Genomic DNA, 19,143 nt, shown 5'->3' on the forward strand with positions numbered 1-19,143 from the left:
TCAAATATTGCAGATAGGAGTCTCACAGCAACAGAAATCATTTACCTTGCCAACGTACATGTTCACATCATTTTCTATTGGAATAGATAATCAGATATTTCATTAATAAAATAAAAGATTTCACTTAACAATATGAATGCCTATCTGTTCCTAGGGGCTTACAAACTGTACAAATCAAGCAGGGTAAATTCAAACCAAAAAAAAAAATATGCAAATGGTCAAGGTCCAGGTTATGGATGATTATTCTACTTTTGGACTCAAAAATTATGAACAGTTTTAATTAGAACTGCATTAATATGTACAATAAGACCTTTTATGCTTAGAACATTTACTTCCAAACCTTTATAGCCCCATCCCTACTGCTTGATATCAACAGTCTCTGGTTCAACTTGACGGAACCCAAAGAAAGGATAGAATCCCGGTGGCAACCAGCAGAATCAGTAGCAGCAGCTGCAAGAACGGCTTTTGCTGTCAACTTACTTGTTAAAGGCTGTCTCTTTCTTTCCTGTTTACAGAAAAAAATTATGACATTTTAGTATTATGAACTCTACTGCTGTGAGTACAGAAAATCACAGAAACTCTCTTTTTCCCTCTTTTTCTTTTTCAACTGACATAAATGTGGAAAATCAGAGAAGAAAAAAACATTCATAGAGCTTACATTCTGATATAGGGACTTGAGGGAGTTCATCAGAGAAAACGCAAAATTGTTTAAGTGGGAAGAAATTTGAAATGGCATGCCCTCCAACTAAACCCTCTATTGCGTGATTCTATTTTCCATTTATTGAACTAATTAGATTGAGAAATTTTTTGCAGAAGCCAATATAAAAGGTAAGAGAAAGCATCATGAAACGAGTCTGGTTAGTAGACTTAAAAATGAGGCATGCCTAGCTTCTCTCAAAATAGTCAAAGGGCTAGCCAAAGATACCAAATTATGACCCTTAGTACTTTACTATCCCACTCTTCAGAATGATAAAATTCCCAAGTAAATTGTAGTCACCTTATCCTACCTATTCAGAAGATGGGATATCCTACAAACAGACCAAAATTTAAAAAGTTCATAAGTAAAACGACAATTATTGAATCAAAATACCTGCACAACTTGCACCCCAGAACTAGATCTTGTTTCATAAAATTCATCATTTCCAACCCCTTTCAAATTTGGCCCACAGATACAGTAGCTTCGACCAGGGCTGTAATATTAGATACTGGTGTCAATAAAACCACAAAAGTTTCATTAGACGAGGAAACAAACAAGAAAGGAACTCAAACCAGAACCTGCAATGGTCCCATCGACGAATCTTCAAGTCTGTACCCCCAGTTAATAAGTCACCTCCAGGTAAAGGAAGCAATGAACGAATACCCAGAAGACGAGGAGGAGGTTCATTCAGCTCATCAACTCTGTACTTTTGATTGACATTCCGCCGCAGATCTGTTTTAGGATTTGACCTACTGGATGGCCTTGCAAAGGCCCAAGGTAAATCAGACATTTCGGTATCTCCGTCATAGTTTGCTGTCCTCAAAACCTGGAAGGAAATATAAGTTGAAACACGAAACAAACATGCTAACAACACTTGGTTGAGACTGAAAAATAGTAAACAATAAGAATACAGATATATGAAAGTGGTTAATTCCAGCTATCGGCACTTAATAGAATAAGATTACAGCACCAAGCACCAAGCACCAAGCACCAAGTATAAACAAATCACTCCATTCACTCAAGAGGAAAGAGGCAACTCTAGTGCAGTCAGCACACAATTTCCCTCCCACAATATCACTAACAATTTATTAGAGCAAGCAAAACTCATTATCCTAATGCACTTTAAAAGATTTTCAATCTTTTCCACATTTGATCATCTGTAAATATTCAGGATATATATTTAAAAAAATATAAAAATAAGGAACCAGGCGAAGGATATTTGATACTTTTTAAGTTATACATAAGTTTCGCTGCATCTACTATGTAGTAGTTGAATAAAAGGTGAAGGATAATTTTGGAATTCATTTGGCTATAGAGCGCTCATGCTGACTTTCAATTTCAGTAATATAAAATCCTCCAACAATTCAAATTCCCTCTCCATGAAAATAAACTGTCTCATATATGCTTTGTGTTTAAACTTTGCTAAACTAACACAAGAAGTAGACAATATCATTACAACTCATACAACTATTTAATGTCATCCAACCTAAACTTTACAACAGAAAAAAATAGCCATGTACCTGGTGACAGCTTCCATTCTCTGCATTCCAAAGCGAAACTTCATTGCAACCCGCAGCAACATATATAAGAGGCCTTGCTGTAGTAGATACAGCCGCATTTGGAGGAGGAACAAAAAGGCACATCTTCTCTATAGGACATACCTGAGAATACTGCCATGAGTTTACAGGTACAAGAAACCTCAGATCCCAAAGAGTGAGCACACCCCTAGAAGACCCTGAAACAAACCAATTTCCGCAGGGACCTGTCACGAGAGAAGACACATAGCCTTCCTCAGGAATAGCTTTTAAAGTCCAAGTATTCGAATTCGATCTTGTGTCCCAGAGATGGATCCCACAATTTTGAGTACTGTACATAAACATATGACTTGCACAGTTATCAGTATTATAGTTCACAAGTGTAACTATAGCACCTTCTTTGGTATCCTTCTTTTTTATATCAGAAATACCAGAATACTTTTCAACATTTCCCAGACCTCTGGAGATGTGATCCACAGAAAACATGTGTATAATACCATCACATGCTCCTACAACAACCTGAGCAGAATGCCGGAGCATCATAGTACACAAAGCTCGGCTTCCCTCAAGGTGATAAGTTAGCCTTGATCTAAATGAAATGTCCTTTTCCAATTTTCTTGAATCCCACACCTTGACAGTTGAATCATCAGATGCACTCACAAAAAAGCTATGATCATGTGAAATTGCAATTTCATTGACAGCAGAACGATGCTCTTGGAGGTGTGCAACCAAGATACCACGAGGTCTCCAGCCTGAATCTGGAATTGATGATGTTCGGACAAATGATGGCAATCCGGTTAGATCAGCAGGACTAGAAGCATCTTCCACATTTATAGAACTTCCTTTTGCTGTACCAGATGTTCCCATCTCTGGAAATTTACAGTTAACAGAGGCCATTTGGTCATTTTCCCTGCCCTCCGGTTCATGTACCACTCTATAAAACTGTTTAGAGCCATTACTAATGCTAAATGAGCCTGAAACAAGGTTGGGTGGAGGAACCGAACTGGCCAAGCTAAACGATTGATTTGTGGTATCCATCCAAGGCATGGTTGATGAGCCGATTCCAAGGGAGTTGACTTGCAGTACAGAATCAGAGGCCACAGGCAGATTTCCCATTGCACGTTTGTCCATGCTAAAGGAGTACAAGGGTATGCCTTCTGATGATTTATCACATCTGAGGCTATTCACACCACTTACTTGTTGAGACATAAAGCCTGAGAACAGTAGTTTCTCTGGGCACAAAGGATCCCGGATGTCAGCCATACTAGAAGCATTGTAAACCAAGCTTCCCAGGGTTCTCAACTTAGCCCCATCATTGTCATCAGATTGAGCAAACTCTGGCTGTTTTGATGTATCCCCTGCAGGTCTGTGACCTTCACTACTTTGTTGTTTGTCAGGCCAGCACTTTATTGAGCTCAAATCTTCTGCCCCTCTCTTAAGTAAATCTGCGGTTTCCTGCTGTTTAGATTGTGAAGATGTATTGTACCATATCTTTCTCTGTCTCTCCAACATGTCAGAACTCCGAGCATTTTCTAAGACTTGGTAAAATACCTCTCTTGAGACTGGAGGCTTTAAACATGACAGGAGAGCTTTTACAGAAGCTAAAGATGCAGGTTGTCTGCGAAGGAAAGGGCGTATGACAGGAGCAAGGAAAACATATGAATCTACTGCACCCAAGCTCTCACTGCTAGCTGCAATGAAAGTCACAACTGACCTTCTTACCCACTGACTAGGATAACACAACAATGGAAAGGCACGCTCTATCATCTCAAGCAGTATCCTCTTCCGAAGGTAACCACTTTTGCACAAAATTGCCAAACAATCCAACGCATTGACAATAACAGCCTCTGTTGCATCACTTAAAGCCTGCTCAATATAAGGTAAAAGATATTCCTCCACACTTCTTTCTCCTACAAAGAAACAGACATACACTATTTGCCCATAGAATACTGCCCTTAGCTGCTCATCTCGATCATTAAGAAAAGCAGGAAGGATGGGTAACAGAAAGTCATTGCTCTGTCTCTGACCAAAGAAGCTGCAAAGGTTGCCAATATCCTGAAGGAGGGCCCTCCGGATACTTGGAGTCTGCTTGGGACCCATTACAAGTTCTTGAACAACCTCAGCTATGGACTTCCTAAGCTGTGAAAGCTGCACATCAGCATTTAGTCTCTGCAGCTGTACAGATGTCTCATTAGATGATGACGGCGACTTATGTGGTGCACTCAATTTATCAAGAACACCTGCTTCACTTAACCTAATTGAGTGAACCAGGAATCCATATGCAGTTAGTGCAAGTTTAGCTATGTTGCTGGCATAACATATTCTCACACTTTCCTCCGGATCATCAGGAAGCATGGAAAGCATTGGAAGGATATACTCGGGAAAAATTTTTGCATCACTGGGAGGAAAATTCCGGACTAAAGGCAGAATGTCACACAACGTTTCCAATGCAGCACACCGCACAATTGCTGCTGGATCAGAAAGCATTGCAATAACATGTGGAAGCACGCGCTGCAAGCGATCTTCATCATCAATAAACAGTGAAGAAGACTTTAGTAGAAGTATGGCCGCCCTTCTATAATGAGGCAACTTGACATTACGTACGCAGGAACAGAGCAGAGAAGCAATAAGAACTATTCCTTCACATTTCATACTATCCTCAGGTAATGGTAGAAAAGGCATGCCAAAGGTGTCTGATTGACTATCATATTCGGACATCAATGAACTCAAATTGTTCATTGTAATCTTTTTCAGGAAGGGATGACCATTTTTCCTAAAAGCATCAGAGATGCTTTGAAGAAGTTCACCAGAAGATTCCACACTGCTGTTTCTGAGATCTTGAGAAAATGTAGAATTTGGCACATCCTCTGGCATTGGTTTGACGTTGGAACACTGATTGCTTTCTTTTCCATCCCCAATCAGGGTGCTAATATCACCTAGAAGTCTGAACCTGTTCTGGACCCTACCTTTCTCCATCTCTTCCCTCTTTTCCAATAAGGCCTTCGCCAAGTTCAAGTTTTGTTTTGTAACTCTCTCTTGTGACTCTTTAACACTCATGGCAGTCGATGGTGTTCCCACTCCACTACCAATATCCTCGCTTGACTTATTGCCCATCATCTGCTTAAGTATCTCAGGGAAAACACTACGGCACATTGCCACCTGTAGTAAGAAGCGAACAGCAGAAACCCAGATGTGAGTTCCTGGGAACATCAAGATTGAAGCATTAACTTACAAAGTTGTTACCCTCATATCAGAATGAAGAGGATTCCAGCAGCAGTAGAAATTATGCAAGAATGGTGAAAAATAGGTCGGAAATACAACAGCTGCATAATTCTGCAAGTAGCTTTCAGCAGAAAATCTCAACTCCGGTTCCAACTGAATCATATGAAGTATCATCTTGCGGATTCCTGAATCTGGGATCTGCACCCACAGGGCATGTGAATGGAAGAAATTGTTATTGAGCACAAATGAAAGTGAAGATAAAAGTAACGAAAAAATTTCAATGGAACTTTCAAACTTAGATTTATAACACTCAATTATAAAGTCATACACACGGATTAGGATCCTCACCTGATTTGAGCTCTCCTGAGCTTTAAACATCCTACGTCATGTGTCTTTTAGTGGTTATGTATGGTTATAATTTAACTTCTTTTTTTTTATTTACTAACCACCCAATCACCACTTAATTTTTGCTCAATACAAGATCAAATGATGAGAGAATCCTGATCCATACACACACCATACTTCATGATTTTTGGTACAAAACAAAATGATAACGCATAATTAAATATGTTTTCATTTGAAACTAGCGGTGCAGGCTGACCAAACGGAGATGTACAGCTCAAGTAAAAGTAAGGCTTTCAGAATTTACTTGAATGTGAATTAAACAAAACTGAGAGTACACATGAGTGGGAGAAAACGAAAGGAAAATAAAGTCTGGAGCAGAAGGGGAAGCAGACAAGGGGAGGAGGAGAAAGTGCGTACCTTTTCAAGATGCTGGCTAGGATCATATTGCCCTCTCCGATAAGCAAGGAGGTGGGAGAGCTCAAAGAAAGGAACCTCAAGAAAAAGTTCCGCAATTACACACCTAAAGTGGTATCAAGATCAATACAGATAATCATGTAACGACACTAAACATAGAAATACTTGAACAGAAGTGGCTTCTGGTAACTTACTCTGAGAAATAAATTGCATAATACATGCTTCCAAGCTAAAGCAAGAATTTGAAAAGAGGCATAATTTTTCACGTTTACACAAAAAAAAGGCCAATAAAACCACCAAGTGGCATTTTCTTTTTCTTTGAAGGAACAAGACTCCTCTTTATTGAAGAATAACAAAGAGTCAGTGAGTTTCAGGTTAGATTCCAGCTTCTAGAAGATTGACACTAAAGGATTAATTCATCAGAGAAAGACTTGCATTAAACTATATTCTGATAACTGGAGATAATTAAGATGGAAATGATGCCAGTGGTATGATAGAAGTAGCAAAGGCAATGATCCCTATAAGTTGAGAATGTTAAGAATAACAAAGAGTCAGTGAATTTCAGGTTCTCTATTGCAGGACTATTTTAGATTCCAGCTTCTAGAAGAATGACACTAAAGGATTAATTCATCAGAGAAAGACTTCCGTTGACTATATTCTGATAATTGGAGATTTTTAATGTCAAGATGATGATATAAATGAATTTCAATTGTACTAGGATGGAAATGATGCCAACGGCACGATAGAAATAGAAAGACAAGATGCCTATAAGTTGATGGACATTCTCGAGACATGATAGAAATAGCAAACACAATGATGCCTAAAAGTTGATGGACATTCTGAACGACCATACAAAAAATTTTAACAATGACACCAGGGGTATCACAAATAATGACCAGAAAAGATGTGACGAAGACTTAGGGCAGAAGACTTAATCAAGATGAAGTATTACTTATTTCACAGCCCCCGGACTATCACGTAATATTTATCATAAAATCAGTATTTAACAATCTGTCTTTAGATAGAACTTTTTCCATGCCTTCCTCCCAATTTTTATGACAGTTCTAATATATATTATTAAAAGAATGCATATTCCAGAATTCTGTAGGGTTCTTTACGATTGTCTCAGTTCTGATATGAAAGAAAGATCAAATATTGTTGAGGTGGGCAAAAGAAACCAAAACCGAACCGAACTAACTGAACCGCACTCTATTCAAGTTCACATCTAGAATCAGTTTCAAAATATGTGTTCAGTTGGTTTTGATTTCAACTTTCGAACCAAAAAAAAAAAAAATTGTCCAAATTGATTTTTCTAACCACTTAGACACACTGTCTTTAATTATGGATGTCCACATTTACATAACAGTCACCTACAAGTAATCATACACTAACTAATTCAAACACAAGAAACCCTAAACTCCCAACCTCAATTATTAAATAGCCACCTCTCTCTCTTCTCAAATAGCTGCCTTTCCCGCAGTTTAAATGTCACAAAGATAGCTCATTTAGGTCATCACCAAGCGATTCTAAGCTTTCTTCTTCCTCTCTCCCTCTCTCTCCTACCCCTCTCCAACCCTGTCTGCAAATCAGCCCTTATCTAAATCAAAACCGTAATTGTGTGTTTGCTTGTGGGATTGGGAAATCGGAATCCAGAATGAGAATGATTGATGGTGTTTGCTTGTTAAAATAGAAGTGAGAATGGGAATGAAACATGTGAGGTCCACATGTTTTTGGATTATTAATAATAATTATTATATTTTATTATTATTATTATTATTATTAATGACAATGATCAACTAATGTCATTTTAGGTGCAATTCATTACAATTTCAAGACAAAATAAACACATCAATGGCAATACAACTCATTCTGAATTCGATTCCCACAACTAAAGTAAACAATTTATTTCGATTCTCATTCCCCATTCCAATTCCAACGCATTTTGCTTACCGATTGGTAAACGTCGCAAGGATACCTAATGACATATTTTCACCAGCCAACGGACATTGACACCTACCACTCATCCACACATTTCCTAATGTCAGTATCTCCCTAAGTTGTTAGTTGATTATCTTTTATTTTTCCTTTTTCATTCAAAATTTCTCAACTTCTCATACAAATCTCTCTACATTTTATAAAATTGTTGTATTATTGTGTCACAAATTTTGTAATGAAGCTGCCTATTTGAGCATTTTAATAATGGTTCTTTAAACTTTCATATTCTTTTAATGGCTTTTTGTTACTGTACACATTTTCTGACTAAATAGATCTGGACTATGAGAAATCTTCTAATAACAATAATTCTGTTGAAAATCTGTAACATCAGTAAGTATTCAGAGGGAAATCTGTATCATTACCCGGTTACATTTTCTGGGTTTCGCGCTCTTTTCTGACTTAATGTGAACCGATAGATTGATCTGTTTTGGTTCCGATGTTAATACTCATTAAATCAGTTCGCTTGTGACTAAAACAATCTGCTTTTTGTTGCAGTATTCTGGTAAAAAATGAACAAGGCTGACAACTGCACACCCCTAAAATAATTATAATTTGATAAAATAATTTAAAGAAAAGACCGAAAGACAGAATCACGTATTTAGCAAATTCTTCAAAATTCGTTCCACAGAAATTGCTCGAGATGACTAATAGAAAGAAAACGAAGAGAAGAAAGAAGAAGAGGAAAAGGTAAGTGGTTTTGGCTCATAACCATACTACCACTTCCTAGTAGTTGCTTTCAGAGCATAAGTAAACAAACATCCTAATTTTCATAAGCAAGATCCTCATTCTGTCAGCAATGCTACACTAATTATTTCATGAAAAAGCCAGGCATGTCCACAGCCTTTTTTTTTTTTTTTTTTTTGGGGGAAGCAGAAGAAGAATACATCAGTAACAGAAAATGTACAAAAGGGAGGGACTAAAATGTACAGAAAGGAGGCACTGAAATTCTAAAAAAACTAGGACAATAATGAGCTTCCACTTTCGGAATATCAATATATCATTTGACATCCTAACTTAAATGTAATAAACAGGCTAATAAATGCTATTACTCACCCAACAGCAAAGATGTCCATAGATGGCTTTAAAGGCGCATCTTGTGCGACTTGCATTTCACCTCCATGCTCATAAAATCTCTGAAAATTTGTGGAACAATTTAACCACACTAGCAATAGATAATACCACATAAACCAGTGGATAAAGAACAAAAGATTTGATAACTATTTACCATTACAAAAGACAAAAGAAAATGAATATTGAACACACTAAGATGCTTCCTCACTAGAAAGCATGCATGTGATCATAAAGTTTTCACCCACACATTATATTATCCAGCACACCTTCACTGTGACAATACCAGTTATAAAAAGTACATTCATCAACTGCCACAGGTGCTTGATTGAAATGCTAAAACGACTTACATTAATCTAACGAATTTTTAACAGAGAGTTAGTTCAAGATGACTTTTGACATTCTTCAACCAAGGTCATAAATCTAAACTTGAGTCATTGACAGAGCCCGTACATTTTAAGAATAATGGAATAAGACTGGGGACGCATGCTGATGCTTTTCTGCTAAATAAACCTTCTTGACTTTGACTTGCCGCAAGGGTTTCAATTGGTGTTTCTACTACAGAACGGATCATTTATAAGCTACTTCAAAAATTGTAAATCTCTCTTTGTGAACTTCTAGAAATTCTAAATCTCTCTTTGTGAACTTCTAAATGATTCAAGGAATCAAGAACAACAAATGTGTGAAAACTTGAAACCATGATTTACAACAGCAGAAGAAATCCACCAAGAGAAGCCTCGTATAAAGATGCTAAACAGAACCACGTACCATCAAAACTCAATGATGTCTCGTAAGAAGCATCCATGGCTAACAGATAACAAATAATAAGGTTTGTTGGATAACACAGTGAGGTAAATGGGAAAGAAGAACCAACCTCAGGTGCAAGATAGCAAAGCCTTTTTCCTCCAGTGTCAAAGAAGAATGAAAAATCTGAAGGATCATCATATGGAATGTATGTGGGCTTGAATGATGCAAAGTCAGAAAGATAAAGCCAATTCCAGGAAGTGACTAGCACGTTCTCACACTTAATATCACCTACAAAAAAGATACACTTATAATAAATCAGACAGTTAACATTAATCACAATAACAACATGACTAGGTTCCCTCAACTGAACTCACCATGACAAATGCCCTTCTCATGGCACTGCTTTACTGCAAGAAGTAACTGCACGACCACAATAATGCAGAATATTAACAGGAGACGTACAAGTAAATAATCATGATTCATTAAAAAATAGGTAGATAAAGATTACAGGTGATAGCGACCTGAAAAGCCAGCCACTTCTTCTCAACAAGGCTAAGAAAAGGTGGGGTACTCAACCGATCACGAAGACTATTAAAGAAGTATTGCCTCAAAAGATAAGCTGCTTTATCTGTTTCTTGCCAAAACTGCAATAAGACACTATAAATTAAGATAATTCAAACAATGAATCAGTATTTAAATCAGCCAAACGCACAATGAAACCGAAATTAAAAAAAAAAAGTAAATGCCTTCTTATGCACACATGGGGTAGAACTCATCCTTAAAAACCAGCTTGTAACTTGTAGAGAAAGGGAGTCCAAGAGCTTATAAGCCCACACGACAAGCCTTAACTTACCAATGTGAGGACACAATTAGATTTGTTACAATCCATTCCTCTTTCAAAAGCAACATCTCTGGCAGTTCTTACCCCGGCTAGGTGACACACCAAGGTCACGAGGCCGGGACCAGCCACAGCAAGGGTCATCCCAAAGAAAGAATCTGCTCTAATAACTAATTCTTATGCAGTCGTTAAAATTACGGCTTGTGAGGAGAGAGAGTCCAAGTGCTTACAAGCATTGGGGATATGGGGACTTACATTCCTCAAGTCTCTCTTTGAAAACACTGTCTACATTAACACTATAATTCAACTAAATTCAAATAACTCACTGGAGAATTCACATAATTCATAATCTAACCAACGCAATAAACACAAAACTAGGGAATTCGAACCTGGAAGGCCCACACGTGCGGATGGTCGATGCTGCGGAAGGTTTCCCTGATGTGGAAGAGACGGCGCTCGTACTCTCGAAGATCGATGTAGTCGCCGCGCTTGAAATAGACCTTGACCAGGACCAAGCCTTCGTCGTGTTTGCAAAGAATGGACTTGAAGAATCGGCTGCCTCCTAAGACCTCCTTTAGGACGAGATTGTAAGAAGACGGCAGGTCGTGGAGGTAGTACTCAGTCGCCGATGCTTGCGTCGTCTTCGCAATCTTGTTGCCCATTGATATCCGATAGCACGCCCGTCTCTTTCGATTTACATCTGTAGTTCGTGTTTGAATTTCTTCTCCGTCTGTGACAAGCAACGCTGTTTTTGCTTTTGTTTCTGTTTTGTTTTTTCCCTGAGTTCTGAACAGTGATTGGACTTCAAAAGTTTCGAAACGTGTAGCATTGCAAAATTTGGATGGTCGAAATTAATCCTAACATGAACATAAATTCATCGCTGACACTGCTTATGATTTTAATTATAAATTATGTAAATAAAATTTAAGATTTATAAATTTAATATAAAATTTATTAATTAATACTAACAATAAAATAAAACATAAATGTTATAAAATAAGTAATTAATATAAAACTGATAAATTAATTTATTTTAAAAAATAACATAAAACTAGCAAAATAACATTACGTGCCAAATAAAATATAACTTTTAAAAATAGAACATAAGAGTTATAAATAAAAGATAAAATAAGTAAATTTATATAAAATTAATAAATTAATGTAGTTCTAGTAAATAAAAAAATTATAAATATAATATAAAATTAGTAAATCAACATTAAGTGTAAAATAAAAAATAAAGTTTATAAATAATATTACAAGACTTGTAAAATGGAGGTAAAATAAGTAAATTAATATATTATTAGTAAATAAAATAAAAGTTTGTAAAATTAGTAAATTAACATTAAGTGTAAAATAAAAGACAAGACTTATAAATGTAAGGTAAAATAAATTAATTAATATAAGAATGATAAATTTGAGTCTTACTAGTAAACAAAATAAAAATTTATGAATGTAATATAAAACTTTTAAGATAACATTACGTGTAAAATAAAACATAAATTTTGTTAATTATATATAAAACTTATAAATAAAAGGTAAAATAAGTAAATTAATATAAGAGTTATTGAAAAAAACTTACAAATATAAAATAAAAACTTATTATAATATTGATCACATTATACATTTACTGATTTTGTATTTAAATTGAATAATGATAATTTTATGTTTATATAATACATTTGATGTTTTATTATTTATTCTTAAAATTAAATTTTGAAAAATATTTTTCTAATATTTTTCAAAACTACTATAAGATGATGCTATTTTGCTTCTTGTTATACATTCTAGGTACAAAACTTAAAATTAAATTAAATTTTATTGATATATTATATATGTCTTTTGCAATATAAAAATATGTTCTTATTTTATTTTGGCTTGATCCACGTTGAGATAAATAATTTCACTTAATTAACTGATTTAGCAAATTAATACTATTATATACATAAAATTTAAAAAAAAGTTTCAAATATCTTAGAACAAACATAAAATTTATGATTAAACTAATTTAATAAAACTTATTCCACTTGTTTCAGTACAATTTTATTGATGAGTGATCTTTTTCTTTATTTAATTAAATGAACAAACTATTTTATTAAAATTATGTAAAAATCACATAAATTATTTTAATAATTAACAATCTTATATTAATTAATTTATTTTACTTTGCATATGTACCTCTAGGACTCTGGTTATGAATATTAGTTAATGGAACATGAAATATAATTTAGATCGTGAATAAATGTGGTCCTCCTTTCAAAATAAATGTGTTCTGTATAAATTCTTCGATACTACGAGGTGCGACTTTTTTTATTTGAATTTAAGTGATAGCATTTCCTATAAAAAATTAAATAAATAACTAAAAGTTTTAAATCCGAAGAAAATAAGCAAATTATATATAATTCATATACCATTCGATGTCAATTTTAAAAGCTCATCCAAAATTACATAAATAATTCATTTATTTAACATTCTAAGTCGAATTTCATTGTAGAAACTATGCTCATCAGTTCTGTGACTTTATTTCATCGTAATTATATTATTGAATAGAGCTGGTAAAACGGGTTATCAGATGTGTTCGTGCCGTATCGATTTCATGTTATATCAAATTTAAATTGATGTAAATTCAATTCATTTAATAATTATATTAAAATATTAAAATTTAAATCCAATCTATTTAATAATTGTGTAAAAATAATCAAATTATCCAATAACATATTTAATATCTATATATTAAATAAAATTTACATGAAACATTTACATACTATCATATCTATATAAATACATACATAATTTATCGATATTATAAAATATAAATATCTATCAAAATATTACACATTTATATTATTAAAATTTTAATTATACATATATAAATAATATTATATATTAATATAATAAATATATATATATATTTATTAATATTTTATATATTTATATTATTAAAATTCTAAATGTATATAAAATTTTAAAAATAAAACATTATATTTATATTCATCTTTTCCAAAAATAAAAAAAAAGAGAGAATTATCTCTAATATTTAAATTTTGACTCAAATCCAACCTATTTAATAATCGTGATAAAATTAAAAATTATTTATTTGTGTTTTATTCGTAACGGATAACCGGATTGTGCCAATCTATTATTGAATAAATCTGAAATCAATCAGTTCATCGATGTTAACAGTTTTTTAATGGAAAAAATTTGACATTAGCCAATTGATTGTAGGAGAAAGACGGACGGATTTTATTGAAAGACGAAATCACAAGGTATTTACATCTAAATCTCATCTCATCTGAAGATTAAAAGAGCGAATATTAAATAAAACATTAAACAACGACGATCATAAAGCATTAAATCACCGGAATCAAAGTGAAAATCAAACGGCGACGGTCTCTTTCTGATCTTCAGGATCTTCATAGTTAGGATCATTAGCATCGATGGCTTCGTCCAAGCCGATCTCAGCCTGCGAGTAACCGTCGCCTGACCACGTGTACTTGCCTCCGTGGCCTTTCTTTTTGGGCGATCCGTTCATGCCAGTTGCGGATTTCTTGTCACTCCGCTGATCTGTTGTTGATTTGTTTCTTGCACCATGGTTGTGGCTCTTCGCAGGCTTCTTCATTCTTGGAACCTTGATGATTGATTATATCTCTCTTTCCTGTGAATCTGTGACTGCGAAGAGGCTTTGCGCTTGTTGAGTCTCTTTATATAGCGATGGCGCGTAATAATCATACTGTGGGTCTGTAAATTGTAATAATGTGATTCGAGGAGAGTGGATAAGAACGAGCTATTTCACGCTTATTTTAATTTATTTTAAGAGTCACTCTGATGACTTGTCCGTACGGTGGGGTCATTTTGGTCTTAAACATTTTTCCACCGTCCACGTGGCACAATGCCTTATTTTTGTCAATTTAATTACAGCTTTTAATATGTTTTTAAATCGTTATTTTCTTATTAATTTTTTTTCTTCTATTTGTATAGAGTAACCACTTAAAAGAAATAGCTTTTTTTTTTCCGAAAACTAAAAATTAAAAAATAGCGCGTCAAAGTTTGTCGGACTATTTGCTTGTGGAAGAAGCAGACAGCGACTTGACTACGGCCCCTGACTGACTTGCTTCCCAAGTTGTGAATGCGTGGTGGACGACTGGATGTTTCCAAAGCGTCTGTTCTTCGAAACATTAGCACAGTATAAAATTTTTCCATCGCGCACATTCAGAGTGACTTATGCTCAAACCGCACTAATAGAACAAATGGTTATCTCTTTTCAATTTTTATTTGGAAGAGTAATTTTATGAGAGTCACCAAAGTGAGAGCGTGAATTCACCGTTAAGTGGCTCCATTTTTCAAAATGATGCGATAAACTCTCCTCTAACAACGATATGTAACATGTAACTTCACTAGATTTGAGCCTTAAAGCCATCAAATATAGAAGAACAGCATAATATAACACAAAAATTCAGATGTGTGGGGAAACCACCTCCGTTAAGAGGAATAGCAGCATCCGTTAGTGGAGGAATAACAAAACTAAAATTAAAAAAAAAAAAAAACTAAAATACCCATGAGAGAGAGGCTGCTGGGAGCTCTATCTCCAATGGTGGAAATGGAGGAACTGTTTTTGGTTTTCTGCTGAGAAATTGAGAGAATCATTTTACCTTCAATTTGTTGATCTGATTCTTGTGTGCGTGTATATATATATATATATTCATATATTATTTTAGAATGATATTATGCTGCATTTTACATAATACATTCAAATTACAAATTGCGTTTTAAGTGAATTATTGTTGCATAATTCAATGGCAAAGTGTATATGAAGTATGGACTCACTTAAAATAGAAAAGTGTAATTTTTCTTACAACATTTGTTAGTTTCATAAACCAATTGTCACAATGTCACATATCCATGTATATTAAAATCATAAGAAGCTTACTTTTCTAATTTTCATTGAATGTGTTAAAAAAAGAAGATATCGGCACTTAACTAACAGCCAAGATCCACAAAGATTAACCAAGAACAGAAAATAAACCAGAAGCAGATAGAAAACAAAGAGAAAGAATTTATGTGTTTCGGTACCAGAGTACCTACATCCACAGCTGAAGAACCCTGATGGGTGTGAAACTTTATTGCTTAAGATTGACTACAATGTGACCACAAAATGTTAGAGAACTAATCCCTTCTAACCAAGAAATCTAACTCTCAGTATCAGTCACTCAACTTAGCCGAAAAGATGCACCAGTGATCAGCCTTAGTTCTGTTATTTATACAGCTCTTGATCTTAACTAATTAACCATATGCTGGCCCACAGAGCTGACTCACTGTGCCACCTCAGCAGTAACAGAATGCAACTAACTCTCGGCTTCACAATTCTCCACCTTAGTTCATTCTGAAAAACTCAAACAGCAGCTTCACTTATATCTTCAGCAACTACTAGCTTGATTCACAAACTATCAACTCCAATCAAGGTCAGAGAGTTTCTAAACTTGACTGCAGGAACTGCTTTAGTTAAAACATCAGCTGGATTTGTTAGAGTAGGAACTTTGACAATATTAACCACACCATTAGCAATCTCATCCCTGATAAAATGCAGCCTAACATCAATGTGTTTTGTCCTTTCATGATACTTGGGATTCTTGCTGAGTTGAATAGCACTGGAGCTGTCACAGCCAATACAGACTGAATCCTGTTTTAATCCAAACTCAGACACTAGACCATTCAGCCACTTTGCTTCTTTTACGGCTTCTGTCAATGCAATGTACTCAGCTTCAGTTGTGGACAGAGCAACAACTGACTGGAGAGATGCTTTCCAACTCACTGCCCCTCCATTCAAAATGAAAACATACCCTGTAATAGACCTTCTCTTGTCTATGTCAGCAGCAAAATCTGAGTCTACAAACCCTGATACTTGGCATACTTTAGCCTCAGAACCTCCAAACAAAATTCCATGACTAGATGTACCACTTAGATACCTCAATAACCACTTGACAGCATTCCAGTGTTCTCTACCTGGATTCCCCATAAACCTGCTAACAACTCCTATTCCATAAGCTATATCAGGCCTTGTACAAACCATGGAGTACATAATGCTACCAACTGCACTTGAATAAGGCACTATCTTCATATATTCAATATCTCTATCCTCTTCTGGTTCCTGGAACTTTGACAGTCTGAAGTGTGCTGACAATGGCACTGATACAGGTTTTGCATCACTCATTTCAAATCTGTTAAGAACCCTTTTAACATATAAAGCTTGAGTAAGGAACAAAGTTCTTGAATTTCTATCCCTTACAATCTGCATTCCAAGAATTCTTGTAGCAGCCCCCAGGTCTTTCATCTCAAACACTGAACTCAACTCTATCTTTAGCTTTTCTATATCCTCTCTTCTTTTACATGCAATAAGCATGTCATCAACATAGAGAAGGAGGTAAATACCATCCCCAGAAGGTAAGGTTTTGAAATACACACAGCTATCATATTGGCTTCTGCAGAATTCATGGCTGATCATGAACTCATCAAACCTCAAATACCACTGCCTGGGAGACTGTTTCAGTCCATACAAGCTCTTCTTCAGCAAGCATACCATATCTTCAGCCCTTCTTCAACAAACCCCTCTGGTTGTTCCATGAGAATTTCTTCTTCTAGACTCCCATGCAAGAAGGCAGTTTTCACATCCATTTGATCCAGTTCCAGGTCATTGAAAGCTGTTATTGCCAATAGAACTCTTATGGAACTATATTTAACAACAGGGGAGAACACCTCATTGAAGTCCACTCCATGCTTCTGTGTGAACCCCTTAGCCACAAGTCTTGCCTTATGCCTAGGAAGCTCTCCATTAGCAGTCCCCTCTTTAATTTTATAAATCCATTTGCATCCTACCAGCTTCTTGTCCTGAGGTTTCTTGACCAAAATCCATGTGTTATTTTTCTTAAGTGAGATGATTTCTTCATTCATAGCACTCAACCATTTTTTTTTATCTTTGCTGCTCATGGCTTGTTTGTAGTTTGTAGGCTCTTCACCAATAACTTCTTCAGCTACTGCTAGGGCATAAGAGACCATATCAGCTATGCCATACCTTTTTGGTAGCTTGATGACTCTCCTCTGTCTGTCCCTTGTCAGTTGATAATCATCCAATTTCAAGTTGTTGTGTACTCTCTGATCAGTTCTGGAATCTATCTCTGTTACTTTAGATTCCTCACTGGTCTCCACCTTCTGGTTGTCTTCCTCACTTCTATCCAAGTCAGTTGATGTAAGCTCAGTTTCTACCCTTCGATGCAGCATTGTTTCTTCATCAAACACAACATCTCGGCTTATAAGAGTTCTAGATGGTTTTCCATTAATGCACCAGATTTTAAACCCATTAACACCCTCTGGATACCCAATGAAGTAACCCTTTATGGCCTTTGGTTCCAACTTTCCTTGGTTTATGTGAGCATAAGCAAGGCAGCCAAAGATTCTGAGATTGCTGAGGTCTGGTGGCTTTCCTGACCAAACTTCCTGAGGAGTCTTGAACTGCAGGGCAGATGAAGGGCTCCTATTTACCAAGTAGGCTGCTGTAGTGACAGCTTCTGCCCAGAAATGTTTGGACATATTTGCATTGAACAACATGCACCTTACCTTTTCAACTAGGGTCCTGTTCATCCTTTCTGCCAACCCATTTTGCTGAGGTGTATGCCTTACAGTTTTGTGCCTTGCTATCCCCTTCTTGATGCAGAACTGGTTGAACTCATTTGAGCAATATTCTAACCCATTGTCTGTTCTTAACCTTTTCACTCTCCTCTCTGTTTGATTTTCTATTAAAGTTAGCCAGTCATTAAACTTCTCTAGTGCTTCATTCTTTTGCTTTAGTACATAAACCCAAACTTTTCTAGAAAAGTCATCTATAAATGTAATGAAGTATCTGGCACCACCATGAGATAAAACCTGAGATGGTCCCCATAGATCTGAATGGATATAATCCATGGTGTTTTTGGTTTCTTGCTTTCCTGGATTAAATCTTTGCCTGGTTGCTTTTCCAAACACACAATTTTCACAGAATGGTAGTGGTGAGATAGGATCAGTTCCTAGCAATCCTTGTTTACTAAGCTCCCTTAAACCTTTTTCACTCATGTGAGCTAACCTCATGTGCCAAAGTCTGGTTTTATCACCACTTACACTGTTAACTCCAGGTAGCATTACTGAGCCATTAAGAATGTACAATCCATTTCTCCTATAGCCTTTCATTATGACTGAACCCTTTCTAATGATCTGTAGTTCTCCATTTTCAGCTTTTATACTACAGCCCAATTGGTCTA

The 19,143-nt window shown here is 35.6% G+C and overlaps 1 protein-coding gene across 2 annotated transcripts; it reads right to left on the minus strand.

Annotated features, from left to right (window-relative positions):
• Positions 1 to 70: 70 nt before the first annotated feature.
• LOC102606643 (serine/threonine-protein kinase VPS15) lies at positions 71 to 11,695 on the minus strand. 2 transcript variants are annotated; one of them, XM_006475529.4, is made up of 11 exons: positions 11,251 to 11,695; positions 10,545 to 10,667; positions 10,398 to 10,443; positions 10,151 to 10,311; positions 9,262 to 9,341; positions 6,217 to 6,319; positions 5,476 to 5,652; positions 2,218 to 5,391; positions 1,276 to 1,523; positions 1,091 to 1,190; positions 71 to 505 (listed from the first exon to the last, which is right to left on the minus strand). In XM_006475529.4, exons 1-11 carry the CDS (start codon positions 11,521 to 11,523, stop codon positions 329 to 331), a joined length of 4,662 nt encoding a protein of 1,553 aa, XP_006475592.1. In that variant the 5' UTR covers positions 11,524 to 11,695; the 3' UTR covers positions 71 to 328. The 2 variants fall into 2 exon arrangements, with proteins under 2 accessions (XP_006475592.1, XP_024952908.1); XM_025097140.2 differs by having other exon boundaries at positions 10,545 to 10,680; positions 11,251 to 11,384.
• Between the last annotated feature and the right edge of the window lie 7,448 nt (positions 11,696 to 19,143).

The sequence above is a fragment of the Citrus sinensis genome, chromosome 1, assembly GCF_022201045.2.
Source record: "Citrus sinensis cultivar Valencia sweet orange chromosome 1, DVS_A1.0, whole genome shotgun sequence".
Classification (NCBI taxonomy): Eukaryota; Viridiplantae; Streptophyta; class Magnoliopsida; order Sapindales; family Rutaceae; genus Citrus; species Citrus sinensis.